Raw genomic sequence first — 26769 nt, 5'->3', positions numbered from 1 at the left:
TAGTGAAATTTTATGATCAGATGGTTGTTTTTAATGTATGGTTAATATTTTATAAAATAAACTGGAATTATATTTAGGGAATAAAATTCATGAAGGGGTGTTATATGAATATTGGAGGGGTGTCAGAAGCTCCCTTCTTTTGGAATTTATGGTTCCCCGGCCCAATGGAGCTTGAGGATCCGAACCAGCCCAAATGAAGCTTCAGCAGTGATCGATTGGAATGACGAAGTCATCATCTAGAATACAAACATAATTACATAAAGAGCAACTTGTGACTTATGAAAAAAACCATAACTGAGGGAGCTTGTCGTTTCAATCGTCCTCTAACAGCATTTATTTAAATATCTTCATGTCATCTTGTTGATAATGTCTATCGAGACCTCGAATTAATATTTTCTGAACAGATCCGATTAATAATCGCAATATCTCAATCGTAATACATTGAATTAATTTGACTGAACATATTTAAACAAAGCAAGATCGTACCAGTTTAGAAGTTTTTTAAAAATTAATTGTAATTATAATGTTCATCTTTAATTTTATTTAACGATTCGAAACTTACATGTAACTTGTAAGCATATCTTAAATTAATTAACGATTCGAAACTTACATGTAACTTGTAAGCATCTGCATCTCAAATGCCCACTGACTCTGTCAAAAACGCATTCGATGTGAAATGAAAGATGGTTGCTCACTTCACTTCACTTGCTCTAACTAAGACTGAAAGGATTGATTTTCTTTTCAGAATTGGTATGCAAAGAGAAAGGGCAGGAGACTTGTCCGCTTGTTTTTTGCGTTTCTGTTTTGTTGTGGCCCTCTGGTCTGGGCCAAACTGCTTATTTACTTTTTAGAGCATTTTGATGTAGGGATTGGAGCCTTTTTGCCTCTTTTGCTTGATAATGATGGTTCACTGACACAGCCTCTCTCCTGTGGACTGGGACCCCACGCCGCACCCACTATTTGCACTAAATTCAAATGATTTGAGCAGTGGCATCCTACGTGTGTGAATAACAGTAGAAACAATGGGCACACTAGTAGCCAAGTGATTGATCACCGCAAGTTTTTTAATTGATCGTTTTTCTCTTATTTTCTTTGCTACCAAAAGTAACCCCAGCCATAATTCTTCTTTGTTCTTTGATTTTCTAGCTACTTGCATTCGCTTTGGATTACAGAATGGGAGAAAAAGAACTCCTTATGTATAGTTTGAAGAAAAATAAATAAATAAATAAAGAACACAAAGGACACCCACTGAATCATTCATTTGGTTTTGTCTGCTCTGGTACAAAAGGCCAACCCTTGAAAGGAAGAGAATCAATAGATACAGGTCAACTGCTTTGATCAATTGTGTTAGTAAGCAACTTCGGTTGTCTGCATCGAGACTCAACAAGTCAAATTTCCCAAGACAATCTAATATACTACAAAGTAGGAACTACGAGACCAAACATCCAGAACTTTCGAGTGAGAACTGTTCTATTCTAGAAGCATTTCCTGTGAACAACAGAAGGCCCAGATTCATCGTAGTCTGCCTTAGTTATGTGTTGATTTTGAGGGAAGACAACTTTAGCGAGTATTGCACCTCCAATCCATGCTGAATACAAGGTCAAATTCTCTGGCATATATTCGGGTGGCTGTAGTGAACTGAAAATTAGAACTTACAGAACTCATATAGAGCAGTCTCGAAAAGAAATGAGGATCATACTGAATATGTTTTGATAAAACACGAGGATAGAAGGCATCTGCAGTTGCTTCTTTTTCTTGAGGAAAATCAGGCAGATGAATAAGTTGATTACCTTCACTAGTGTAGGACGAATAGCTGATGAACATAGGCCGGCTTCTTTCTGGAACCTATCTTCAAAACCTGCAGAAGGCAGCGACACCACCAGTTAATCTTTACATATTTCTGGAATCAAGTGTCTTCCACGAATCAAATGTTTCATTTACTTGAAGTAGAAAATCAGATCACAAGTAAAATGGAAAGCCCATAGAGGAAGGGAAATAAGTGAAAATAACTTTACAAGAAAAAGTATTTACTCATTGAAGTCAATTTTACAAGGGTCAAAAGAATAATAAGTCTCACCAGTCATAGAAGTAGTGCCACCACAGAGAACGGTATTTTCCAGCAATTGCCGATGATTCTCGGAAGAAACTGTTGAAATGGTATGGACAAGCTGCTCAACAATTCCATGTGCCTCCAAACCCAGTATAGATGGTTGGAATAGAGCTTCGCCAACAGTGTATCTCTCTTTTCCAATTCTTATAACCTAAAATCATGTCTCAATAAGTCTAACAGTCAGACATAAAACATTTGAAGATTGTAGATGAAAAGGTTCATCAAGAGTATAGGAAATACATAATACAAATTGCTTGGTTTCATAATGGATTATGGGCCCAGGAATATCCCCATTATCTTCTCATTATGACAATTGTATATTCTAATAGACAAGAGGCCATTCTGAGAATTAAATTTTCTCTAACAAGAATTTGAGAACATTTTTTTTCCCTTTTCTTATGAGTAAAACTCTCCCCCCCCCCCCCCCCCCCCCAACATGAGTAAAGTCTTCTCCTCAACTTTTCAACGGAATGTGTAAAATGGATAAACAAAAGGATGCTGTTGTGTGTGCATCTAACCAAGCAGTCCGTCATACCAAGAAATCCACTTCCCAGTCTACAGTAGTATTTGTTTGGAAGTTTAGCACTTAGCATATGTACATCTAAGCAAAAATGGTAAATTAACAGCTCAGGAGTTTGAGCCATAGTATGTTGAGTAAGATATCAAAAATACAAGATTAATCTTATATCTACAAAATCTTGCTGTATCATTGCTCAAATCACAAACCTGTCCATCAGGTAAAGTATGCTGCTCTATCTCGCATGACTTCTGGGTTTTTTCATAAGCAAGTTCATCTTCAGCACAACATGAGAATTGCTCTTTCAATTTCTCAACATCATAGAGGCTGAGATTCACCGAAGGATTAGTTTTACCAAGTTCTTGCGCAAGTAACTTTGTCAAGTCCATACCTCCAACCTCAAATCTTCTTGAGGCAATGTGCTGAACAGCACCTTCAATTACTGGAGCAATATCTGGTGATAAAGGAAACAATTTTGCATGTCACTAAGGAGCCAAAGAGTCATGTGGCAACTACATTCAATGGAAAATCACCTTCCACTTCAAATTCAGTAACTGGATAGAATATAAGGCTATAGAGTTACAATTTACCAATGTTATCAAAAGAGAGAAAAATCAAAATAGGTGACACAGGTAAAATTATCTATAGAGTTAAATATCAACTTGCACAGATTCTAAGGCTATTAAGGCTCCGTTTGGTACAGCTTATTAAATAGAGCTTATAACAGTAGAGCTTATACCAATAGAGCTTTTGGACAAAAAGTCATTGGATGTTTGATTATCAATAAAAAAAGCACTTTTGAACCATTAAACTGTGTAATATTTTGTATATTATATATTTTTAGAAAAGCTCTCTAACCTCTACTCCCAAAAGCTCAAATTTTGGGCTTTTGCTAATAGAGGTAAATTAGCTTATTTAAGCTAAAAAAACTCTACTAAAAAAATAACCAAACACTTTAAAAATTTTTAAAAAGTACTTATACGATTAAATAAGCACTTACGGCTCTTAAATAAGCCATACCAAACAGGCACTAAGGCTCATGGAATTGGGACACAAAATTCAACTAAAGGCAAGAGAAGCATTGAGAAATAGGTTTTAAGGATAACCAACTTTGTAGTTCGTATTAGGCCTTAGGGTTTTCAATACATATGGACCTCCACACCTAAAACTTGGCTCATGAGTGTAATCTTTTCACTTTACATTAACCTAACTAACTCAATGCTAGTTCTGAGCAAAACTAACTCAGTGCTGGTGTCGCCATAAAGTAATATTTTTAAACAGATCCAATGTTCATTGGAATCAAGAATCAATCACTCCTGATGAAGGTAACTTGCTGGTGATTGATATTTTTGCAAGTCCAAGCAGTTTACTACAATTTTAAAAACTTGATGAACCAATAGCGAATCCTTAGTGCACAAATTTAGCATGCAAGAGAGCAATTTTAACAACAATTAAGGCAAATGAATTGAGTAGTTTGTATTGTGGTGAAAAGATTTAAAGCACAAGTGACTAGGCTGATATGACTTGGCAAAAAGATCAAACAATGTTATGCTATCATATTCAAAACTCACTATAACATGCTAATCTTAAACATGTGCACATGCACAAAGTCCAACAGATTAAAAAAAAAAAAGTCATTAGGCAAGATACATTGGTACACATACCAATTTTCCCATGGCCAATATCAACAGTGCATCCTGAGATTCGTCCAACAGCATAAAGAGACAGTACTGCTTGTTCTGAAGAATAGAACCCCGAGATATTAAATGTTTCAAACATCAATTGCACTAGTTGTTCTCTGACAGCCTGAAAAAAGAACAATTTATTAACGTATAGCAGAGAAATACAAAAACCATATCAAACTCACACCATTAATCTATTACAAATACATGAATCCATTGGAATTGACGACCTGCACAACAATTCAAAAGTTAAAACACACAGCAAAGTCTTCATAAGCTGAATGCAACTGACACTATACATTCTGAGCAAACACACCAAGAGTTTTATGCAATAACAAAAATAGTTAAGAAAAATAAATAAGATCATGGTTGTGGTACACCAGTATTCGGAGGTCCTAGCATTGTTTCACCTACACAACTCATGCTCATGGCTATTTCACCACAATTATGAATAAAAAATAAGCTGAACAATGGACCTGCCTCCTGAAGCATAGACTCGCATAATTCTAAAGAAATGGGAACATTGTACATTATGTTTCTTAAAAGACTGAAAATGAACACAAACAAGCTGAACAACTAAACTCTTTTCGGCTAACCTTGGGAGAGCAAAGTGGATCCGTGAACAATATCTGCCCTTCATTACCCTCTTCCCATCCAAGCCCAGCGTACAGAACATGATGCAACAAATCCTCCATGGCATCCCAGTCTCTAATAAAGCCTCTCACAACAGGATCCATAGTCACATCCTCTACTAAAGTTGAATTATCAACAGAAGATGACCCATCTTCAAGCACACGCTTCATTTGGCTAGGAATCACCTAATCAATCACATTTCAAAGAAATTAGCAACATAAAACCAAAAGCAACGATTCTGACAGAAGTAACAAGAAAAAGTTTCCAGTCTTTTCCTGCTTGTTTCACTATTTTTCCCAGCAACCAAACAGAAGATGAACCAACTTCATGCATGCGTTTCACATTTCAAAGTAACTACGCCGTTATTTTTTATTTTTAAGAAAAAAAAAGGAATGACTTTGAAAGCAATAAAAAGGGAAAGTTTCGAAATTTTGCTTGTGAGTTTCTTTATTTTCTTGCACAGAGTGTTACCATGGAGGGAGCTTGGTCTGGGATGGCGGGTCCCGCTTTGAGAAGCTTCGAGCCAGCATCCACCACAGCAGCCTCCATTTTGCTGACGGGCAGAGCTCAGTAATCACCAAAATTTGTCAAAACCCTTCACAGAGTATCTAACTATCTATGATAATATGTGTATGGGATCTGCAACTGCAAAACCCCAAATTAGTAGATTCAATTTCTAGGGTCTTGAAATAAATGTTTAGCGGGCTGGGTATTTTGAAAAATAACTTGTCTCTCAGCTATGGAGTCGGGCTCGGGCACAAGCAAATTAGTTAATTTGGTTTAATTTTTTACACACAATTTTTAACCTTGTTTTAGTTTATTTAAATTTTAAATAGCTTTGAACAAAATTATGCCTTAAATAATTAACATTATGTAGTTTGTTAGTTATATCACAGTTTCATAGGCCACAGCATCGTATCTTAATAACATTTTGCGAGTTAATTTGGCATGCGAAAGGCAAAGGAAAAGATGTTAAAAAAGGAAAAAAAACGGAACCTTAGATCAATCAAACACCATATCTAGAGGCAAGTATAATCTTGATAATTTCAGTTTCCTTATGTAATCACAAAAATCAAAATTTTTAATAATAGATATAGAATAGAAAACTAACATCAATTACATAATTATTATTATTATTTCTCACAAGATTTTTGACGCTTCAAGATATAAAGGAAATGCGCTATCTCTGGAAATTAAAATCTTTTTCAGCCTAACCATCCTCCTGCAGTCCTACTTGCCATAATACAAAACTTTTCTCTCTACATATACAAACCCGTGCAAAATTTTTAAGACATTCTTCTTTGCATAATCTTTCTATCTTCAAGTTATCCCAAATGCAACACCACGAATTACCCACCAAGGTAACATTTATTATATATATATATATATATTATCTTTTCGGAGTTTGGAGTTTGGAGTTTGGTATATGCCTTGCAGGCTCTTTACATGTATTTAGTCTTGAATCCTCATTTTAAAACGTATCAATGTCAGCACTCAAAAATTAAAAACTGTTAAATGATTGTATTATGTTCATTATTGTTTTGTTTAATTCATGTTTTTTAAAATATTTTTCAATACTTTCTCTTTTCAGAATTTCACTTTGAAAGTTGATATCAATCACTGCAAAGATTGTGTGGAGAAAGCAATCAACAAGTTGAAGAAAATGGATGGTAGTTTCACTATTTTGATACATTGTAATAATATAACTTACTCTCTCGGTAAATATAATATATTCTTTTAACTAATTTTTTCATAGGACTTCATTCTGTCAAATATGATACAGCAAAAGAGATGCTAAAAGTTTCAGGCAGCATAGACCCAGAGATATTAATACAAAAATTCGATAAGTGGGGCAGAAAGGCCGAGCTTTATTCATTTGACAAAGACTCCCTGCATATTGATAATGGAGAAGGCAAGAATTGTTGTTCAAGCAAAAGGAAAACTCATGGTGTCAAAATTAAAGATTTTGATTCTTCTTCTGATTCCAGTGATGATTGTGATGAAGAAAACTGTGATTCCCATGCACCAAAGAAAGTCGGTAAAAACATTAGCTGGCAGCATCCGTGTCTTATGAAAAGCTCACCAAAAGAAGAGAATCCCATGAACAAGCAAAGTGCAAAAAAGAGTAAGAAATTTTTTGGTGGTTGGTTTGGAAAGAAGGATAAAGCAGCAATGGCTTCAGGTAACAAGAACACCGAGGGAATTGCGTCGGTGAAGTCTCCGGCAGCCAGTAAATGGCATTTTCCGAGGCCGTCTATGCCAGCATATGGCGTACCGGGGCCATTGGGATATCCTCCTCCTCCTTATGGTGATCGGAGACTATATCATGGGAATCAGTACCCACCCATGATGTTTGCAAGGCCAATGCGTCCATATTATGGTTATGGGTTGATGCCTCCTCCCCCGTATGGTCTTTACCAGCCAAGGCCTCCGCCTAGAATGAATCCAATGATCCACTACACCAGCTATAGTGATAACTATTATCCTTGAGCTAGAGATGGAGAGTTGAATGTGCCCTGCGTGTAATTGTCTGTGTATGGGATTTAGCCATTTAGGTTCTTCAGCAATTGCCTTAAATTTTTATCTTCTTTGTTTCATGATTTTATGTGTAATCCAGGACCTCTCTTTTATAGTTCTCATACAGATTAATTTTAATCTTTTATTCGTTTGCTTCTTCATTCGATTTAATTATGATTTTTGAGTAATATATCTGTGCCCGAGATGAAAATTAACTTTGAATCAGTCTCTGCTGTTAATGAAATCAATTTGCATATTCAAGTAATCAGAAAGCAAATTGTAACCCTCAATGTGTGCAACCTCAACCCGGGGTTCTACCCGAGGATGCGGAGGCTGTGTATCTACTACGACCATATTCATGGAACAAAAAGCTTTGAGCTCAGAATTGTAGATCGTCTAAACCAGATTATTTACAAATTCAGTTCAGGCATGGCTATTTCCACAGCTTCGGTGACTGGGTACAAGCACATCTATGACCAACTAAGCTATTAACAGAGGCACTTATATGAGACTTGAAGCATATGCTTCCTTCTTGTTGGAGATATAATAATCGTGCAGATTCTCACCTCCCGCATACAAAGGCATATCATCTAAACTGCAGTAGTTCATATCCATAGAGAGATGGTTACCATTTGCAGGACTAGTCAATTCTGTATCATCCACCGAAATCAAGTTATCTTGCTGGAAACTTTCAGAACTATCATCATCTTCCTTAGCATATGGCGCTTCAACATTTGTCTCTGGTACGTCATCTAAAAGGGCTTCAAAGGGTGACTTCACATTGGAGGTTTCCTCAGAAACAAATTTCACGTCCAGAATTGGAATTTCAAAATCCAAAACAGAAGAAGCACATGAAAATTTAAGATCACGCAGAACATCTTTGTCGGATTGGTCTTTCACAACTTCTTCATTAATGCTAGATTCAGAGTTCAGAACAGCTCCTTCAGAGCCATCATCGGACTGACTTTCAAGAAGCTGGTTCCCAGTCTCACATGCATCATCAGAAATGTGGTTCACTCTGTCACTAACTTCAATATTTTTTTTGTCCTCAGTTGCCACCTCGGGTCTAGACACAGCAACCACTGAGTGGATGATCCATTCCAGAGAATCATCTTTTCCTTCTCCACCTGCTTTCTCAGAGTGGTGATCATCAACAGATTTTGTTGCTTTCATTTCACTCTCTGAATTTGAGGAAGTTGATAGTGACTCATTTGTGCATTCAGTGATATCCACTGCATTGAAACAGATAGGGGGATCAGTAGCTCTTCTACCTTCAACTTCAGGTGAAGATCTTTTGCCACTTGTATTATCCTCTTCAACTGAAAAATCGGGGGCTTTAATTGCGAGAGCTTGGATATATTTGTGAGGCTCGGTCGAAACTGAAGACAAGAATCCGGCAAGTGCCGATGCTAAAGCTTCATCAACTGACATAGCAGGTTTTGGTTTATCATTTGCAGAACCTGTTGTTTCCAGAATGTCATTTTCTTCCTCATCCCCAGCATTTGAAGAAACAGAATCAGTAAGTATGAGACTTGAGTGAGACTGACTATTGTTTGATGAGTCAGCCACATCATCAGCAGGAATTGATACGGTATAACCCTTCAAATCTGATTCAACCACACTATTTTCATTGTTATCAAAGAAGTTATCATCTGATTCATGCCAAGAAAATTCCGGAGCAGAAATTCTTGTGCACTGTAATCCATAATTCTGGGGTTTCTTGGTGAGTTCTTCAAGTTGCTGTTCCACTCTCTGGAGCCTTGCATCAATGCTATTTATGGGCTTTAGCATTCGTTCTTCAAACCTCAAAATGAAATCTTCTATTCTGCTCACTCGAGAAACAAGCTGCTCCAGGACTTTATCAACACGACTGCTTGGTGAATCATGCTTGCATACTGTATCTGAAACTTGTGCAGGCATCTCCATATGAGCTGGTATGCTTGTAGCCTTCACTGGTTCATGTGACTTCTCTTCCTGCTTATCACCTGAGCCAGAATCTCCTCCCTTCTGGATATTGTTAGCAACACTGATTGAATCAGTTTCTTTTGAGTCAAGTTCTTGGGACTTCTGTTTTTCTTTGCTATCAAAAGTGTGATTACCTAGCACTTGACCTGCAGTTCTCGATTTAGATAACTGCACAAGAGCAGGCATAAACATGGCCATCAGAGAACTGCCAGCAGAGTTTTCCATCTGACCCACTTTGTTCTCTGGATCTGAAGGCTCAATGGGATCACCCAGCACATATATTTCATCAACAAATATGCATCCTTTGTTCTGAAGAGAAAGCATCCTGAGAGTAATGGACATGCAAGGTTCTGCATCATTGATCTCTGCTGTAGCCTCATAAAAGTCCTGAAATTTCTTTAGTCAGTAACACAGTATAAAACTGAAAAAAATGTCAATTATGCTGTGTAATTTTGTCTATATTCATTAAGCACCCTTGGCCCACGGTAGAGATTTAGCAGTATTCCTATTGTTGTTTGACGTTTGGATTCCCTTCTCCGATAAAAGGATATAAAAAAGGCCAGTCATCTTCGCATATGGCCCACTATAACTATCCAAACCAAGCATGGAACTAGAAAATAAACAAACCCACCCAACGAAATCCGAACAGTAAAACATCATGAAATGCAAAGGAAAACCTCCAGATATTTGAATATAAAAAAGTGCAAATTTAGTTACCTGCAGCCTCTCTCCATGCTTTGCATTACCACTTGATGGAGGAAGACTGTTTCCATTATCGAGTTGAGGAGAATCAAGAGCTTTCACTTCAACCCAGCCATCTTCATTGGTGTTTAAACTACTGTCACTTTTGCTTTTGTTTTCATCAGTTTCCTTATTAGCTCCCTTCAAATGCGCGACAGCTTCTTCCAAACTGGGGGCGCAAAGCACTTCTTCCCCTCTAGTAGCAACACCACACCGAACAGTGCATAGATACTCATTGCTACTACCAAGATCAGGTGCATAGTATATCTCATATATTCGAGCGGTGCTCCGGACATATACCTGCCGCACCTCGTATTTTTGGGCAAAAGTAACTGCAGCAAAGTTGTTCATTCACTTGTTATATATACCATTTAACAAAGACCATTCATTTTAACTATCAATTTTGTATAGACATCCTCTAGTGATCAAAAGCACCTTTCAATCAAAAAACTAAACGCTAAAAGCACTCTAAACAATAAAGAAACTTAATGTTAAATATTAATTTTATATAAAAAGCATCTAATTTTGAAAAAAGTGGGTGCTTTCAAGAAAATCAAGATTCAATCCACCACGAACGAAATTTCGCTAATTATTAATTTGATATGAATTGCGTTTAACAATATGCAATTTATTTGCTCTAACTGGAAATTTAAATTAGAAGAAGGAACCCAAAAAGAGAGAGAGAGAGTCTAGGGATTACTGGTGATCTCGCAGGGGGAAGAATCAGGTGAGGGAGGGCGAAGGATCAGAGGGGATTTAAGCGTCGGATTGCTGTCGGTGTTTTGATGATCATCGTTATCGTCGCTGATACTCAGAGATTCGAAAGTGATGGAATCAGCGAGGAAGCCATCGGCCACGGTCCAGTTCGTTTCCGAGCTCCACAAAGTATCATAATTGCTGTTGCTGTTGGCTGCATTTGCTGCTTCTTCTTCCATTGTTTACTCGCTTTGGATTTGCGTGTGTTGTGCGTTATTAATGAATTTTTGAGTATTTACGGCAACAGGGAAGACATTGATAAAACTGTAATTATAGCGAATGTTTGAGGAGTTTTATGCTATCGCTATGCACGTGTCTTGTGGTTAGTGGTTGTTGATATTTGCTAAGTAATACCGTAGCTCTAAAGCTACGTTTGCAGCCTATTTCAGTTTTGAGTAATTATTATTATTATTTTTTCTATAAAAATGGATACAAGGTAAGACACAAGTTCAGAAGATAGAAAAATATAAATTTTGATATATTATAAGATAAAATTAATGAATGATTGATGAACAGATGGAGGATGTACGTATCGCACTTTTTTTCCTTTTATTTTTTGGTTGATTTTTTTATTGCATAATTATTTGGCAAATTCAGTAATTCGGAATCTATGTAACAGAATTTTAAAAAATAATAATAATAAAAAAAAGAAACAAGATGAAGGAAGGTTTTGCCTTTTGCATTTATTAAAGATGATCACAATAACTTGTACATTACAGCAATTTCGACACCAAATATACATTGCATAAAATGAAGCAAAGCTCAAAGCTGTTAACCCTTCACTTGTGACAGACTTTAGCAGTAGGCATGGTGACACAAACTGGGGCATAAAATTTCTTGGCTTCTGGGGTGCCTGCTTTTGGCTCTTCTGCTGCCATTGCAATTCCAATTCCAGCAACAGAGCAAACAGATGCAGCCGCTGCAGCAAACATCAAGCCTCTCCTCCCATTCCCATTGCTCGCCCCAACATTCAATCTAGCTTTTTCTCCTTCACCTACACCATTTGCTCCTTTTTCTGCACTTGCAACAACAGCAAGTCTCCGGCCAGCGTTGACCGGAGCCTGGCTGGCGCTGCAGAGGAAGGAGGCCGTCATGGTCAGTGATGCCATTTCCACAGTAGTCCTGTGCTTTCCTTTTCCTCTTGTTTTTGGCTCTGTAGTTAATTTTATTCCCTCGATGGATCAAGTTGGTTCTCACATCCAATCAAAGATAAGTTTGAACCAATGGATTATTGCCACGTAGCTTGTTTCATCCATCTTGTAACCTAATCTTGCTTCTAACTTCTGGCTAAGAAAATTAAGGATCACTTGTTTGTGATTCTGTACGAACCTTTTAGACAATATTGGGGGCATGCGCCATCATCTTGTGCAGATTAGACCTCATCTCATGCACAATGATTGTTGCCGATGGACCGTAGCATAGGTAAGTTCATCATGAGTGAGAGGGCGCATGTATAGTATTAGCATTTTAAATCCAATAGTATTTTACATTTGAGTGTTGAAATGTTTGTGTCATCACACAAGGGTGACAAAAAATATTTGGTTCTGTTCTCTAATATGCTTCATAAATACCGTTACAGTGGGCCAATCAGGCTGGTATTAGAAGATTTGGAAAGAATACATATGAGCTTTAGATTTTATAGCAACTAATGGTGATGGAAATTCAAGTTCCTGTCAAAGCTAATAAGCATACAATACTTCTTGCTCTCTTGCCTTGTATGGAGGAGGAAGCAGATCGTGTACATCAGCAAAAAGATCTTCGCGACCACGTGGTGCCTCCTCAATAGGTGAATCCAAAACAGAGTCCGGAATTGCTACAATGGTTTCCTCAAGAAAAGATTTGACTGTCTGAAACATCAAGAAGAAACACTGTCAAATGTTGATCATGGAAGGTTACAGAAAATATTCTAGATGAGGCACTTAATTTACGTACTTTGCAAGTTTGAAAAGCAGCATCGGCTTTGCGCTTAAACAGACCATTTCCAGGCTCTGAATGAAAGAAGTGGAGTAGGGGCTGCGGCATAGTATGTAAAAAGTATGTTATGGAAGGAATAACAGCTAAATTTGAATAAAAGTTAAAACACACAAGTCCCACTAGGAGATGACAAGAGAGATTAATAATTTCTCTGTCATGAAATGTAAGGCCATATATAAATCTAGGAAAGAAAATTGAATGTAAGTGTTAACGAAAAGGAAGAAGTGATAATCCAGAATGTTGAACCATATCCCTACCTTCATCACATCCCGGACATGGGGTCTATTATTGCCATATGTTCCAAGAATGGCATCCCCATATACTTGGTATTTTTCAACAACCTAAACAAGAGGAAAAAACATGTCAACAAATCATAGAAATTGAGCAGGTGAATCTATTTGGGAGTCAAATCTACTACTGAACCTGACGTCGTGTCAGTCCACTGCTTGGTGCACCATAAATTGCAGTATCAACATGTCCCAAAGTATACCAAGGACTGCAAAATTCAGTCAACAGATCAGCCACAAGCAGTAAAACATAGGAACGTCTTGATTACATTCCTTCCCAACTTTTATCACTAAATTAGAGCAAACAGAAAATCATTTAATGAACAAGACCAGTTCAAAAGTTTTTGCTGATGTCAGAATCATTCATTATACATACTTCTGGTATGCAGCACGTCCAACCATAACATGGTGAGCACCTTTCCTTAGCGCAGCATTTACCTGTAATGGAAAATGTCTGTTAAGTGAGCACGGAACAAATAAAATAATTCTGTTAAAGATGTGATTAACTCCTCATGAAGGCAATTCCCAATTAGAAGAGAGCCATACATCCATATTAACCATGAACAGCAAATAAATGAAAAGATCAGTGACTCAGCTAGATTACAGAACATGAAGAGGTGGGTGGCATGAACTTCAAGACATTTGGCACTGGTAACCAATGCCAGTATTGGGTTCAGCATCAACTTTATTTTGCACATGATTATAGGTCTCATAGGTCAAAATACCAGTAGTTTGACAAAAGCTACCTCATCAACTGTATTAATGCCTCCATTTAGTGTAAATGTCAAGTCTGGAAAGTCACGCAAGAGGGCATAATAGTACTCATACCTGCACCAAGTAAAACCATATTACATTACATTAAAGGCAGACCTACGAAAAAGGTCAATAAAGAAAAAAAAAATCATCAGCAACCTTCTCAAACGAACCAAACTAAAGCTTAATAAAAAATGAATATGTCTAGCACATACTTCAAAGGAGGAATTGTTCGATTTTCAGCCGGGCTAATGCCATTGAGCAGTGCCTTCCGTGAATGTATGATGAAATGCCTAGTTGGGGATAAAGAAGAGACTTTATAGATGAAATCACCTGAAAAGAGGGCAGGAGGAGGCCAGGTACAAAGCTTAGCACACGTCCCAAAAAAGTTATCAGCAATAAACAGAACTATAGACAAAATCCACTCCAAGCCCAATAGGCAACAGGGAAGAAGATTACAGATTAGTTGGTTCAAGGAATTGAACTAAATTAGCATGACAACAAAGTCATCCATGGGAGACATAATCTTGCAACATAGATATAATTCCATAGCTACCAAACAAAGAAAATTGGAAGGCATTGAAAAGAAATAGGAAAGTGAATATTGTGCAGTTTTGTGCTATCCTCCTATCAATCAGAACCTTCAACCAGTAAAATTAATCTCAAAATGGTGTTTGCATAGATGAACCATTTCAACTAGGGATCCTTCACTTTATACACTAATCAAGGAAGCTACATTATTAACTAACCACGATCCCTCCAATTATTATCCTAACCACTTTACCACTCATCCACTGTCCTATCCATGAGAAGCTACATTTTTTACATGCATGGTTTACTTGGTTCCAGATCACTATGAACCATAAAAGACATGGAATTTAGCAGGAAGCCATCAGCAGATATCCACTGAAAAAACCATGCAGAAACATAAACTGAAAATTCTTGTTCTTTGCTTCTTAATATCTAGCTATTCCATGTATAATCTCTTCTTCCGAAAAGATGTTAATTTTTAAATGAAACAGCACTCTAAATTGTTTGCCTTATACACAATAAAATAAAAATAAAATGACTTACAGAGCTGATTGTACGAATCGTGATCGTCGACACCAATTCGGCATTTGACGCTAACAGGAACATTTGTGTTGGCAGCAATTACTGACATTGCCTCGCCAACAAACTTTTTTTTGTAACAACCAAATGACTTTATGAGAGACCATTCGCAAAGAAACCATTTTATAGTCAGCTTGAAAACGACAATCCAGTCAGCTATCATACCTTTGGATCAAGCATAAGACTAACACCAAAGCACCCATGTCCAGCTACTTTAGGACTAGGACATCCACAACTGGGCATCAGAAAAATCAAAGAAAAACGAAGGCCTGAGTTTAGTGAGAAAAGAAAAAGGAAGCATAAATAAGCTAAAAGAAATATACAAACTTTAAATTGATTTCATCATAGTTGTATGCATTGGCAAGTTCAGTCGCTTTGGCCAGGTTATCCAAGTTACTACCACCAATTTGAAGGACAATGGGATGCTGTTCTGGAGAAAATGCCAAGAATCTGTCCTGAGCAGCGTAATCAAATATATAATATTATACTGTGCACTAGCTACAAAGTAAGTGTTCCAAAATCTCATTAAATAAGGGAACAAACACATCTTGATAAGGACAAGACATTAAATAAAATCAAGTAAAATCCTCCTACTGCTTGCTCAAAGAATATTAAGTTTATTAGCCATTACATCAACAAGTCCCCTTGTGACATGAGCCTACTAAAAAAGAATTAGAAATTATATATATCCAAGGTTCCTCAATACTCAATCTCAATGGTTTCCTAGTTCCTAACATTCATGTCCATAGGCCCAAAATTCCCTTTCCTAATAAATCACAAACATCTAGCGATTAACAAGGAAATAAAAGAACGGTTATTCTTTTAGTTCCCAAAACAGATAAATCATTTTATTAACTTACCAAATTTCCCTGTTGATAAATAATTGTCTCAGCTGCAAGCATCTCTGTATAAAGCCATGCATGTTTTGAAATGAGACGGGCAAGAGTCCTATAATGATTATCTGTCCAGTCCATCATTGGAGCAACACTGGAAATCAAGAAACCAAAGTCACTTCATCTTATTAGAATCCAAAAGTCACTTCATCTTACTAGGATCCAAACATTCAGTAATATAGAGCCCGCAAAAAAATAAAAGACTGCAATCACTTACCTAAACCAAGGAGGGAGATATTGACTAGCAACCATCTCAGCTTTTGTATGCAGTATAATATTTTGAGTGCAAGTAGATAAGCTCCTTGGATTATTTGAATTCTTGAAGAAACTATTTACTGAAAATCTGCGATGTTTTTTCAGGAGAACAGAATCAAATGGAGTAAATGAAGATATCAAAGAAGACCCTGCAAACTTCACCATCCCTCTAATCATACATAGCCTTCTCCTTTAGGTACCTATCCATTAAATAAAACTACATTATACAGAAGCAAGTATAACCTTGCAAAAGAGTCCATGGAGTAAAGTTGATTTACTTGTGCAGTAACCAAAGGCATCAGGGCACACTAAAAAAGATGCTTGGAATTTGTTCACTTAAAAGATCTAGGTTCTAGGATATGTTTGTAACTGTTGTGCCTCTACTTAAGTTTGAAATCATAACTGCTTTTATTGGACCGCAAATGGCTACCAACCACCATTAACTTATACAGTCACAGCAACTATAGATTAAGAACTTGAACAAGAATCCCAAACGAAGCCTTGGTCCCTCACTTTAAGCACACAAAATTTCCCACATAAAAACATCCAAATAACAACTAACATTAACATGTATGTAAGCAAAGAGATTTGAATACAAAATAAAAAATAAAATTGAACAGAAGAACACTATACAACATATGATATATATAAAGAACCTTAATTGAAAAATATACACAAAAGAAGTTCCATAAACATCTTAACATATACGAATTTAAAGAGAGTTTGTAGTAAATGTGAATTCAATGAAGCGAATGAACACAAACTATATAAGAAAATATTTATATATTAAAAGATAAGAGAGAGGAGAGAAAGAGACTAGGGCTTGCGTGAAGGAAGATACGCGCGGCGGGAACTGAATCAACTGATGCTCAAGCTCCGACCGAGGAAGATAAAGCGTTTTATTGTTTTTTCCAGTACAGTATTTTTTAACCGCAACAAAATAATAATATTAAAATATTAAATTCTTTTTTGGGCTCAAACTGTCCGATTGAAATTGATTGGGTCCGCCATGGATCCTAACTTTAAATGTGAGCAATGCTTTTAGCACCCGATAATATTCTTATAAAAACCCAACCTTTTGTAATTATATTTTGTGATTATGCCTGAAAAGACAAATATAAGTTTAATTAAAATAGAAACTTTTCTGGTGGTGGAACTCAAAATAGCTTTTGAAAAATGAATAAAAAAATTACATGATGGTAAGAAATTATAAAAAGTATGTTTATATTTTATTTAATTTCTTCTAGACGATTGTAAAATTTAATTTAGACTCATTATATTATGCAAATTTAAATTTGACACTTTCTTTTATCTATAATTTTTTTTTTTTTTGCAAAAGAATAAATAATTTATATGAATGAAGTCAATGAGAAAGTGATAATATTTGTTGATTTAGGATATGGGTGAAAAGAGATTATAACAAAAAGAAATATGTGTGATTTCAATTAGAATTATTTTAATCATTTTCGTAAATTTCATTTCATTTCATTTCACACGAGTTATATAATATAATGGGAGTGCGTGGCCTCTCCAAGTTCACCCCAAAGATATTAACCGGGGTCATTTAACTCAACTCAAGACCGGCGCAGACCCAGAATCAATGGATCACTAACTGATAAGTGTCATTTATGTGGTCGATAAATAACTGAACAAACGGCCGTGTAATCTCATTCATTATCATCACATTTCACAAGAGTTTCAATGGCAGCAGCAGCTCTGAGCCTCAACAATTCAACAAGCACAAATTCGCCAACCCTTAATTCTCACAAACCCATCTCTAAATTCACTTCTTTAACAAAACCGACAAACGTCTCCTTCAATTTCTTGACAAATACCCCGCCAAGACTTCAGCATTTTCGACCAAGGTCGTCAGTGTCAGAAAGCTCACTCTCAGTACCCAAAGAAGCAGAAGCTGAAATTGAAGCTGATGATGTTGAGGATGACCCAACTCAGGAACTGAGCTATCTTGATGAAGAAACTGATCCTGAGAGCATCACAGAGTGGGAGCTGGATTTTTGCTCCAGGCCGATTATTGATATTAGAGGAAAAAAGATATGGGAGCTTGTTGTATGTGATGGTTCACTTTCACTTCAATATACTAAGTACTTTCCTAATAATGTTATCAATAGCATCACTTTAAAGGAAGCTATTGTGGCTATATGTGATGATCTTGGGGTTCCTATACCGGAGAAAATCCGGTTCTTCAGGTGAATTCTGTCCTAATTTTTTTACTTTTACTACATCTCTGTTCATCTGTTCATGTGTGTAAATCGCGCTCTCTGTCTTTTTCTTAAGCAACTGATGATTGATTTGTTTGTGGGTTGCAGATCACAGATGCAAACGATAATAACAAAGGCATGTAAAGAGCTAGATATAAAGCCAATCCCGAGTAAACGGGTGGGTTCGGTTATGTTGATGAGATTCTAGTTCTTTTCTTTTCTTTTAGTGAAGTTGTGATATGTAAATACAAAGTTGATGTTTGTGGATTACAAACAAATTGAGTTAACTTCATCTATCAATGCATTTCTTCATGAGAAATCATGTGAAACGTCATCTCATTGTTACATTTGCTGAGGATATTAAGCAAAATGTTGAAAGTTTTTCTGTGAAAAAGCCTTTTAATTTTGGAATTTTCATGTAATTTCGAGTTCTTCTTGGAGACTTTTAGGCATTTTTGTGGTTTTGCCATTGAAGTAGTACTTGAAAGAAGAGAAAATCGACTGAATACTTGTTGCTTGCCGGTCAATCCTTAATGAAGTTCTTATCCATATGCGCAAAATAATCAAATCAAACTGCTATAAAGAAATTAGCTTGTAGTTTCATACATGGCTTCAGTTTCTACCTGGAAAAGCTCCATTCTGTTATTTACTTTGTTATTTCTGGTTGCTTCGTCATTTTTCAGTGTCTATCACTACTTCTCTGGTTGGAGGAACGCTATGAGACTGTGTATACTCGTCATACTGGTTTTCAGAAAGGATCTAAGCCGCTTCTGGCATTAGATAATCCTTTCCCAATGGAACTTCCAGACAACTTATTTGGAGACAAATGGGCATTTGTCCAGTTGCCCTTTTCATGTGAGGGCTTAATACTCTTGCTATAAATGATATTGGCAGATACAAGAGTAGTATTCCTTTTATCAGATTTACCAACTTTAGAAGTATTCTTAGATACATTGGAAATGGCATAACGCTTTTTAATAATATGCATCAATCAACCATAATCGCTTTCGATTGGAAGTTAAACTTTCAAAAGGGGTGGCAGCATGTACAAAATTCAGTCTTTAGATATCTATCTGTCAGTTATATTTCCCAAGCTAATTCCCTAGCCCATACTAATTTTACATTCTGTTCTCAGCTGTTCAGGAAGAGGTGTCATCCTTAGAGAGCAAATTTGTATTTGGTGCAAGTCTTGATTTGGATTTATTGGGAATTGAAGTCGATGACAAAACTTTGATTCCAGGACTTGCTGTTGCTTCTTCTCGTGCAAAACCATTAGCAGGTGCACTTCCCCTTTCATCTATCTTGTATATATCAGCCATCCAATTTATACTATTTTGTTTATTTATGGTGTTCTTCCCGCCACTCTGAGGCTAGATGTAGATTAGGCCAAATGCACTCCAGTTCCTGGATTCCTGCTGTATTTGCTATGAGCTTCTACTTTAATATAGCATACATTAGCTTCATTGCTTACCAACTTTAAAAGTCGTAAGTTCTAGTCGAACTTATTGATTGTGCACTACCTGCACTTATATTTATAACCTCACCAAAGTATGCCTTATTCTATTTTATGTTTTTTTTCAAGGACTTATTCTATTTTATGTTATGAATGAACAAATAAACATTTTCCCGTGCTATTGCAGCTTGGATGAATGGGCTGGAAGTCTGCTCAATCGAAACGGACACTGCTCGAGGTTCCTTGATTCTATCTGTTGGAATATCCACGCGCTATATTTATGCTAATTATAAGAAAAATCCCGTAACAACAAGTGAAGCTGAAGCTTGGGAAGCAGCGAAGAAGGCCTGTGGGGGGTTACATTTTCTCGCCATTCAAGAAGAATTAGATTCAGAGGACTGTGTTGGATTTTGGCTTTTACTTGACTTGCCTCCTCCGCCTGTATGATTCCATCTAGATCAAGAGTGAAACATATATCTCCTATACTTAGATTTATCACCTTTCTTATCACATTATCATTCTCTACGTTAAATGCCTTCAAATGGCAATATAAATCCATAGCCTATCACCTTTTTTTGTTCCCCAAAGCCGACCTCATTGGGCATATATGTTATGTTGGACAGAGTCCTGTATTTATTCTTGAACCCAGATTACTGTATTCTCATTTTCCTGAAACCACGTCATCACGGCTTTTAGTAGCCCAGATACTCTGATACTGGAATACCAAAATAATCTTCTGCCGGCAGTCGTCCGAAGTTATCAAGCACTCAAAACTGTGATGCCAAAAATAGGTCGTTTTCCTTGAACAATTCACAATGATTAAAAGTCAAATACACACCTTTAGCACCTTGAAAGATTCAAACATTTTAATTTTCACATGAAATGCTTACACATTAGACGTGCTGTGCACTCAGTATCCAATTATCCATCAATAGCAAATGCACATCTACATGAAACTAATCTTTTCACTAGCTAGGGGGACATCTAAATACTTAGTCAATAAGATGAAATTCAGATCAAGAACAGGGGGCAACAAAATAAAGAAAAAGGAACAGCCTGGATTTGGATTCAATCCTAACTGAACAGAGACGATTTTCTGTAAGAATAAATGAGAAACCCCCAATGGAATAACAATGTTGTGGGGCAAGATTAGTCAACACCACTGGCAACAAGGGAAGAGCGGGAAATTGGAGCCTTAGGAATGGGAAACTGTCTCTCATCATCTGTAGTATGGAAGCAACTCCCAAGATGATATAATAAATCATAGAGCCAAAGTCGAGGATTCACGACATTGACCTCTTTTGTTTTTGAGGAACAAACCGAACACCTTGTTTCCCAAGTTCCAAGGTCTTCACTCTACTATCATCTAATGTGATGGATAATGTGGAGGTGCCTTCAACAGTGTCAGTAACCACTCCCTTGTGCCTGGATTAAGGATACAATTTAAAAATAAGTAAAATAATAATAGCATCATGAACAAGAAACCTCACAGCAGAGCATTCCAGCCACTTACACGACAGTAACTGTAAAGTCTGTTTTATCTTTCTAATGGGGTGGGGGCAGAAACAAAAATACAGGAGTTAGCCTTAGATAAAATCTGAATATATCAAACTTACCATGAATTATCCGATTGCTGATGAACTTCAACTCTCTTTCCAATAGCATCCTTACCCAACTTTTTCAGAATCCAATTAGCATCCATTATCTCACTCATTAAACTGTCTTGATTTGATTGTGCAGCATCTTCATCTTCATTAAATAATGTTTTCTCCGTGAAAGGTGATGGTCTCTTTCTTTTTGACCTTTGACCTTTTATTAGACTCTTTTCTTCTTCAGGTTGAGAAACCTGAGAATTCTGATTTTCAAGATTAGGTTTTCTAAATTTAAGCCTAAGCGGAGGCTTGGAATCCTTAGGCAACGACTGCAAAACTGATGTATCATCATTGCTTTCCCTTGAAGCATTAGGCCTGCTTTCCAACTGCTTCCAGTCACCTCTTAATGCAGCAACTTCACCCACACGGCTAACTGCAGCCCTGCTTCTGTCGATGTTTCTTTTTCTGGACAATACATGCATGTGCTCTGGTTCATGTTCATCGGCACTGCTTCCTCTACTAACTTTGGTGTTTGAATCAGAAACTTCTTGCCTAACTCTTCCAAACTTTATCACATTTCCACCTCTTCCTGCTATCTTCAAACCTCTTGATTGGCTAGAGTGGTCAACTCTATCTCCTGCAAATTGTAGATAACAACATCAATTTCAATAACAGAACCTCTGAATTGAATATCCTCCATTTGAAATTTCCAAGCAAGGCTTCATGAGCAGACCATACAAATCTTAAAGAAACTAAATTTTATCACCAAAATTACCATCACCGAGTTTAGAACTGCCATCATGCCTATCCAGCACAAACTTGCTATTCATTCTTTGCAGGCTTGGGTCTTCGATGCCTGCTCATGAGTACAAATGATATAAGCCATTTTTCATGTGAAATATAGAGTGTCCCTGAATATATTCTTCACAGAGACAATCTGAAACTGATACGTTGTTAAAGAGACATGCAATTGAAAGACTGAATAGTTTTATTTGTAAAAATTTGAAGGAAAAATAGATGGCATACCATTGGAGGTCGTCAAGTCTTGCTCCCTCTGGCAGCTTGAAGCATCAGACCGAGGAGAGTTGGTAACATTTATTTTTCGTGCACCTAGATTTATAACCAACTTCTTTGCCTTGATAGTCTTGGACTTGCTAACATGTTTTCCATCATCCTCTCCACTATCCAAGTCATGAGGTTTACTAGTCTTGAATTTTACTCTAGATATCTTATCATCGTCACTCACCATTACTTCATCTACATACTTATGTTTCAAAATCCCTGGCTGACTGATAGAACAAACCCCTTCAGTATGACTTACAATACCAGCAACAGAAGAAGGTATATCTAGTCCTTCATTTTTAGGAGACTGCGTGTCATCACCAAAGCTGTTTCCATAAGAGTGAACATCATGATATCCTTCAAAACTCTGATCAGGTTCTGGTTTACTATTTAAAGGCATCTGGTATCCCTTTTTCCTTGGGTACTTCTTATTTAACCATTTTTTTCCATGTTCCTTGACTTTTTTAGGTGACTTATCAACTACTCCTTTAAGAGAGAGCTTTAAAGAACGCCCAAATTCATTCTTTAATACAACGGGACCATTTTCTTCATCATCTGAATATGGTGAGATAGAAAATATTTCATCTTCAGTCGGCAAACCTGCAGCAGCCCTTAAGCTAGCAATTAGGTCTTTATCAGCCATATCTTTTCTCCTCCAAAGTTCACGAACTGCATCCTCAAGATCCCTGACCTGACAATACAGATTAAATTTAGAAAAAATAAAATGGACACTGACAAGAGAAAGAAAGCACCAAATATAACATACTGAAAACAATCCTACAAAGTCCCCGCCATGCTGCAGAAAGAGAGAGATTGAAAAAATAAATATCAAATTCAAACAAACCTGGTAGCATTCTCCACGACATGTAGGACATCTATATTGAAGATTTCCATCTACTTGAAACTGCAAATATTTTTCATCACTGCAAAACATTTTTTTACAAATAAGCATTTCCCATATCTAAAAGGTATAAAATCAAAGATAGCACAGTAGAAGAGATCTCATTGTATCTTTTAATGAACAAGGGTGACAGCAAACCTGATGCCATCACACTGGCAGTGCACCCATCGCTGGCAAACATCACAGCAAACCATTGGTGTCGATTCTGAATCTCTATAAACCTACAAGGTTAGGCAAAGAAATCTAGTCAACTTCCTTCATATGAAATATTTCAAATAGACAGTTAACCATATGTCAAGAACTCACAAAAGGGCAGAGGAAGAAATAGAGAGCAAGCAAAAAGTAATTATCAGACCGCAAGCGCATCCTCAATTAATTATTCACTAGAGAAATAAAAGCTGCTAAATCATTGACATTTGGGACCTATTTCCACCTAATGATAAAGAATTCAATTGCTAACATCTATCATGCCAACAACCACAATAACAGCGAGTGGAAGTTGATACAATCAAAGAAACGAAAGCATCCACATTCCTGGAGGGGGAAAAAAAGGTACCTTCAAACAAACAGGGCAATAATTACCCTTTACAAACAACCTTCCACAAGCATCACAACAAGTATATCCCAGAAACCACCTGTAACATAAGAAAAAATGATAACTAAACCTATCGACAGTAAAGGAGCTACCAGCAAATTCAGCAAAATGAACTGAAAAATCCATCAACTAAGGAAGCAAGACAAATTTAAAGCAAAAAGGATGCACACGGTGTTAACAATCATTACCGCACGCTAAGGCCATTTCCTGGTACATTGGATCCACAGCTGTGACACTTTGTATGCTTGGGGCACAAATATGGCCCAGAACTAACATTCTACATCAACCAAAAAGATAAAATAAATAGTGTTTTCTCGCTAAGACATGAAAGCACAAGCATAAACTATGAAAAGCCTACCTTGTGCGGAGGATGCTGACAGTAACAATGATAAGCAGCATCACACCGTCTACAAAACATAAATTTATTTGGATCTCCAGTTCTTCGGCAAATCTATATAAAAAGAAGAGATTAAAGTGTAAGAACAAAACTAAACAGAATTGAAATCATATTGCAAAAATTATAACAGCCCTGCCTCCGGAAGTTACAATAGCAGTTATATGTGCGGATAACATGTTGAAAAGAGAGTTTATAGGGTCAAAAATCATTACTCCAATTGATATAAGAGGGAAAAATTATGCTGCTTCTCTGAGTCTTTTCAATATAAAGAAAGAATTGGTAAAAAATAAAAAGTGGAAGAGAAACCAGGTATATAAGAAATGAGGAAACAATAATCTATAACCAGAGTCAACATGAAACAGAGGAGAATTTACTACTCACACACCAAAAGAAGCAAGACTGTTAGATAATACATGTCAAAGAGTACCTCACAAATTCGACAAGATGGGCACTTCCACGAGCTCCAATGAAATAAATCTGCAAATAAAGCCCCATATGAGAACGATGTCCGTTTGCAACATCACAACTATAAGGCCGAAATATGGTACCTCTGTTTTGAGCCCAATTTTTCAAGCAATTCCTGTGGTACTTCTTGCCACAACTTTTGCAAGAAAGCATCCTCCTTGCTCTTTCACAACCCTCATTTTCACCCACAAAGCAAAGTCGGCACATTACATTTGTGTTGGACTGACCCTGCTCTTCTCCAGCAATATCTTTTGAGGCAGTCTGCACAAGTAAAGAAAATGATTCAACAACGAGATAAACTCAAATGATCTCACAAGGAGGTTGAGAACTTTCTCTCGGAATCCCTCCTTAAAAGTCCTACCAAAGGTTTTTGACAGTAATTTGTTTCCTATCTTCTCTCTTTCAATTAAAGGGAACAAAGGTCAAAACAGTCCATATCAGACAACCAAATTCTAGAACAACAAAACAAGTCTGTGAAAAATGCATTAGCTTGCAGCAGTAATGAGTGACATCTACCACCTGTAAGGATACTCAACAAAAATGCTAAAGCCATCTGAACCGAAATGTACGTTATATAGGTTACAATGGCCAAGAGATATATACATTAATAACAGATTCCTACAAGAGTCTCATTTGCAGTAAAAATATACTAAAGCACATTATTACTTGAATTAAAAAACAAACAAAAAAATCTAGAATAATAAGAAAAATAATAAATTAAGCTGAAAATTCAAGAACCTAACCACCAATTTTTTAAATTATCGAAATAGAAGAGAACATCAAAAGCAAAATCAAGAACCGTACGGCAACATAGCCGGACTCGAATCGTCTAGCATAATCCTCAGCTGCGACCATCGCAGCGGCGGCTTTGCGTTGCAACGCCACACGCTTAGTCTGCGCCGACACAGCAGCGGCGGCCTCCTCCGCCGCATCAAGACCAGCTCCATCAACAACAGCAACAGCCGGCGGCGGAGGCTGCGGAACCTCAGGAACAAGAACCTGAACCGTACTCTCCTCTTTTGAAACCCTAAATCTCCCCAAAGGATCTTTCAAAAACTCCTCCACCAAGACAACATCGTGAACGAAGTCGTTTCGCGCATTCGAACTCTGAACGCTCCGCGGAAACCCTAGCGTGCAGAAGCAAATTCGCTTGCTGCAAACAGCCAAACAAAGAGAGTAATTAAAATGAAAGAGCAGCCGCGAAAGAGAGAGCGCGATAGAGGGAAAAAGAGAGAAGCTCGCTCTATTAAGTGATGATAATGATAATAATAATAATAGTAATACAACAATACCATGTAATTGGGCAAGCAACGTGAAAGGCCATAGTGAGGGAAATTTTGTGTTAGATTTTTCAATTTTTGAGTTTTGAGGAGATTTAGAATTTAGAGATCCGCTCGATTAAAATTATAATAATATTATTAAAATAAGTAATTGGTTTTCATTTTTCCTTTTTACTAATAACCTCTTTTTTCTTTTTTCTTTTTTTTTTTTAATTTTTTTCCCTTTTCGCTACTCAGCCATGTTTCTATCTCCCTCTTTGTTTCTCGCTCCCTTATCTTTCTGTTTCTGTTAGTGTTGGGTGTGGCTTTGGGTTTGGTCTCTGTGATTCCATTTAAACGCGCGGGCGTATGGGCTTTGGGCTGGTGTCGAGAAATTTGACCGTCAAATTTTGAATTTGATGAGGCTGGAGATTTTAAGTTTCAAACCGACCCGATAAACTAAGTGGACATTGGCTGATGAGATAGCCTCTGATTAACACTTGGCAAATGGCATTTTCATGGGCCCACTCGTTATTGTGTAACTCATTTTGTTATTAGGCACTGGGCGATTATACACTCATTCAAGACTATTTTTATTAATGATATGTTTACTCCTTAGAATGAGGAATTAGA

General features: G+C 36.9%; 7 protein-coding genes across 10 annotated transcripts; 2 read left to right on the top strand and 5 right to left on the bottom strand.

Annotated features, from left to right (window-relative positions):
• Positions 1-1230: 1230 nt before the first annotated feature.
• On the bottom strand, positions 1231-5735 carry LOC18043782 (actin-related protein 7). Of its 2 annotated transcripts, none has more exons than XM_006439040.2 (7): positions 5414-5733; positions 4906-5127; positions 4292-4433; positions 2837-3081; positions 2078-2261; positions 1791-1858; positions 1231-1628 (listed from the first exon to the last, which is right to left on the bottom strand). In XM_006439040.2, the coding sequence occupies exons 1-7, from the start codon at positions 5489-5491 to the stop codon at positions 1476-1478; spliced, it is 1092 nt and encodes a 363-aa protein (XP_006439103.1). In that variant the 5' UTR covers positions 5492-5733; the 3' UTR covers positions 1231-1475. The 2 variants fall into 2 exon arrangements, with proteins under 2 accessions (XP_006439103.1, XP_006439104.1); XM_006439041.2 differs by having other exon boundaries at positions 1460-1638; positions 5414-5735.
• A 998-nt stretch (positions 5736-6733) lies between these two features.
• LOC18044889 lies at positions 6734-7432 on the top strand. Its single transcript, XM_024186351.1, has one exon. It carries the CDS (start codon positions 6734-6736, stop codon positions 7430-7432), a length of 699 nt encoding a protein of 232 aa, XP_024042119.1.
• Positions 7433-7670: 238 nt separating this feature from the next.
• Positions 7671-11229, bottom strand: LOC18044888. Its single transcript, XM_006439037.2, has 3 exons — positions 10866-11229; positions 10142-10497; positions 7671-9811 (listed from the first exon to the last, which is right to left on the bottom strand). The coding sequence occupies exons 1-3, from the start codon at positions 11098-11100 to the stop codon at positions 7961-7963; spliced, it is 2442 nt and encodes an 813-aa protein (XP_006439100.1). The 5' UTR covers positions 11101-11229; the 3' UTR covers positions 7671-7960.
• Positions 11230-11597: 368 nt separating this feature from the next.
• On the bottom strand, positions 11598-12305 carry LOC18044887 (photosystem II 5 kDa protein, chloroplastic). The gene has a single exon (XM_006439036.2). It carries the CDS (start codon positions 12028-12030, stop codon positions 11701-11703), a length of 330 nt encoding a protein of 109 aa, XP_006439099.1. The 5' UTR covers positions 12031-12305; the 3' UTR covers positions 11598-11700.
• Positions 12306-12373: 68 nt separating this feature from the next.
• Positions 12374-17100, bottom strand: LOC18044886 (tRNA-dihydrouridine(20/20a) synthase). Of its 3 annotated transcripts, none has more exons than XM_006439033.2 (13): positions 17011-17100; positions 16156-16393; positions 15906-16032; positions 15373-15500; positions 15211-15280; positions 15010-15112; positions 14151-14268; positions 13929-14010; positions 13559-13620; positions 13319-13391; positions 13153-13236; positions 12854-12934; positions 12374-12768 (listed from the first exon to the last, which is right to left on the bottom strand). In XM_006439033.2, the coding sequence occupies exons 2-13, from the start codon at positions 16368-16370 to the stop codon at positions 12601-12603; spliced, it is 1311 nt and encodes a 436-aa protein (XP_006439096.1). In that variant the 5' UTR covers positions 16371-16393; positions 17011-17100; the 3' UTR covers positions 12374-12600. The 3 variants fall into 3 exon arrangements, with proteins under 3 accessions (XP_006439096.1, XP_024042439.1, XP_024042440.1); XM_024186671.1 differs by having other exon boundaries at positions 16156-16383; XM_024186672.1 differs by having other exon boundaries at positions 16156-16281.
• Positions 17101-17795: 695 nt separating this feature from the next.
• On the top strand, positions 17796-20646 carry LOC18043994 (protein TAB2 homolog, chloroplastic). Its single transcript, XM_006439029.2, has 5 exons — positions 17796-18400; positions 18521-18590; positions 19096-19267; positions 19548-19691; positions 20053-20646. Exons 1-5 carry the CDS (start codon positions 17895-17897, stop codon positions 20310-20312), a joined length of 1152 nt encoding a protein of 383 aa, XP_006439092.1. The 5' UTR covers positions 17796-17894; the 3' UTR covers positions 20313-20646.
• Positions 20647-20704: 58 nt separating this feature from the next.
• On the bottom strand, positions 20705-26467 carry LOC18043993. The gene is made up of 13 exons (XM_006439028.2): positions 26170-26467; positions 25682-26030; positions 24961-25138; positions 24840-24889; positions 24374-24466; positions 24204-24292; positions 23977-24055; positions 23559-23641; positions 23364-23442; positions 22484-23210; positions 22233-22313; positions 21482-22094; positions 20705-21290 (listed from the first exon to the last, which is right to left on the bottom strand). The coding sequence occupies exons 1-13, from the start codon at positions 26199-26201 to the stop codon at positions 21149-21151; spliced, it is 2595 nt and encodes an 864-aa protein (XP_006439091.1). The 5' UTR covers positions 26202-26467; the 3' UTR covers positions 20705-21148.
• Positions 26468-26769: the final 302 nt, after the last annotated feature.

The sequence above is a fragment of the Citrus clementina genome, unplaced genomic scaffold (genome assembly GCF_000493195.1).
Source record: "Citrus clementina cultivar Clemenules unplaced genomic scaffold, Citrus_clementina_v1.0 scaffold_4, whole genome shotgun sequence".
NCBI lineage: Eukaryota > Viridiplantae > Streptophyta > Magnoliopsida > Sapindales > Rutaceae > Citrus > Citrus x clementina.
This window is presented reverse-complemented; position numbering and strand designations above follow the sequence as displayed.

What these genes read in the sequence shown, in the direction of transcription:
- LOC18044888 (XM_006439037.2), bottom strand. Translation starts at nt 11,100, where the DNA reads ATGGAAGAAGAAGCAGCAAATGCAGCCAACAGCAACAGCAATTATGAT. An exon ending in TTCCCCCTGCGAGATCACCA is followed by an intron (nt 10,498 to 10,865) that starts GTAATCCCTAGA and finishes ACTTTGCTGCAG; the next exon opens with TTACTTTTGCCCAAAAATAC. An exon ending in AGCATGGAGAGAGGCTGCAG is followed by an intron (nt 9,812 to 10,141) that starts GTAACTAAATTT and finishes AAGAAATTTCAG; the next exon opens with GACTTTTATGAGGCTACAGC.
- LOC18044886 (XM_006439033.2), bottom strand. Translation starts at nt 16,370, where the DNA reads ATGATTAGAGGGATGGTGAAGTTTGCAGGGTCTTCTTTGATATCTTCA. An exon ending in TATGATGAAATCAATTTAAA is followed by an intron (nt 15,281 to 15,372) that starts GTTTGTATATTT and finishes TCTGATGCCCAG; the next exon opens with TTGTGGATGTCCTAGTCCTA. An exon ending in GTGGACTGACACGACGTCAG is followed by an intron (nt 13,237 to 13,318) that starts GTTCAGTAGTAG and finishes CCTCTTGTTTAG; the next exon opens with GTTGTTGAAAAATACCAAGT.
- LOC18043994 (XM_006439029.2), top strand. Translation starts at nt 17,895, where the DNA reads ATGGCAGCAGCAGCTCTGAGCCTCAACAATTCAACAAGCACAAATTCG. An exon ending in TGTCCAGTTGCCCTTTTCAT is followed by an intron (nt 19,268 to 19,547) that starts GTGAGGGCTTAA and finishes TTCTGTTCTCAG; the next exon opens with CTGTTCAGGAAGAGGTGTCA. An exon ending in TCGTGCAAAACCATTAGCAG is followed by an intron (nt 19,692 to 20,052) that starts GTGCACTTCCCC and finishes GTGCTATTGCAG; the next exon opens with CTTGGATGAATGGGCTGGAA.
- LOC18043993 (XM_006439028.2), bottom strand. Translation starts at nt 26,201, where the DNA reads ATGGCCTTTCACGTTGCTTGCCCAATTACATG. An exon ending in TGCCAGTGTGATGGCATCAG is followed by an intron (nt 23,443 to 23,558) that starts GTTTGCTGTCAC and finishes AATGTTTTGCAG; the next exon opens with TGATGAAAAATATTTGCAGT. An exon ending in CAGCAATCGGATAATTCATG is followed by an intron (nt 21,291 to 21,481) that starts GTAAGTTTGATA and finishes TCCTTAATCCAG; the next exon opens with GCACAAGGGAGTGGTTACTG.
- LOC18044887 (XM_006439036.2), bottom strand. Translation starts at nt 12,030, where the DNA reads ATGGCATCACTGACCATGACGGCCTCCTTCCTCTGCAGCGCCAGCCAG.
- LOC18043782 (XM_006439040.2), bottom strand. Translation starts at nt 5,491, where the DNA reads ATGGAGGCTGCTGTGGTGGATGCTGGCTCGAAGCTTCTCAAAGCGGGA. An exon ending in TATTGGCCATGGGAAAATTG is followed by an intron (nt 3,082 to 4,291) that starts GTATGTGTACCA and finishes CTTTATCACCAG; the next exon opens with ATATTGCTCCAGTAATTGAA. An exon ending in ATACTTTACCTGATGGACAG is followed by an intron (nt 2,262 to 2,836) that starts GTTTGTGATTTG and finishes ACATGATTTTAG; the next exon opens with GTTATAAGAATTGGAAAAGA.
- LOC18044889 (XM_024186351.1), top strand. Translation starts at nt 6,734, where the DNA reads ATGCTAAAAGTTTCAGGCAGCATAGACCCAGAGATATTAATACAAAAA.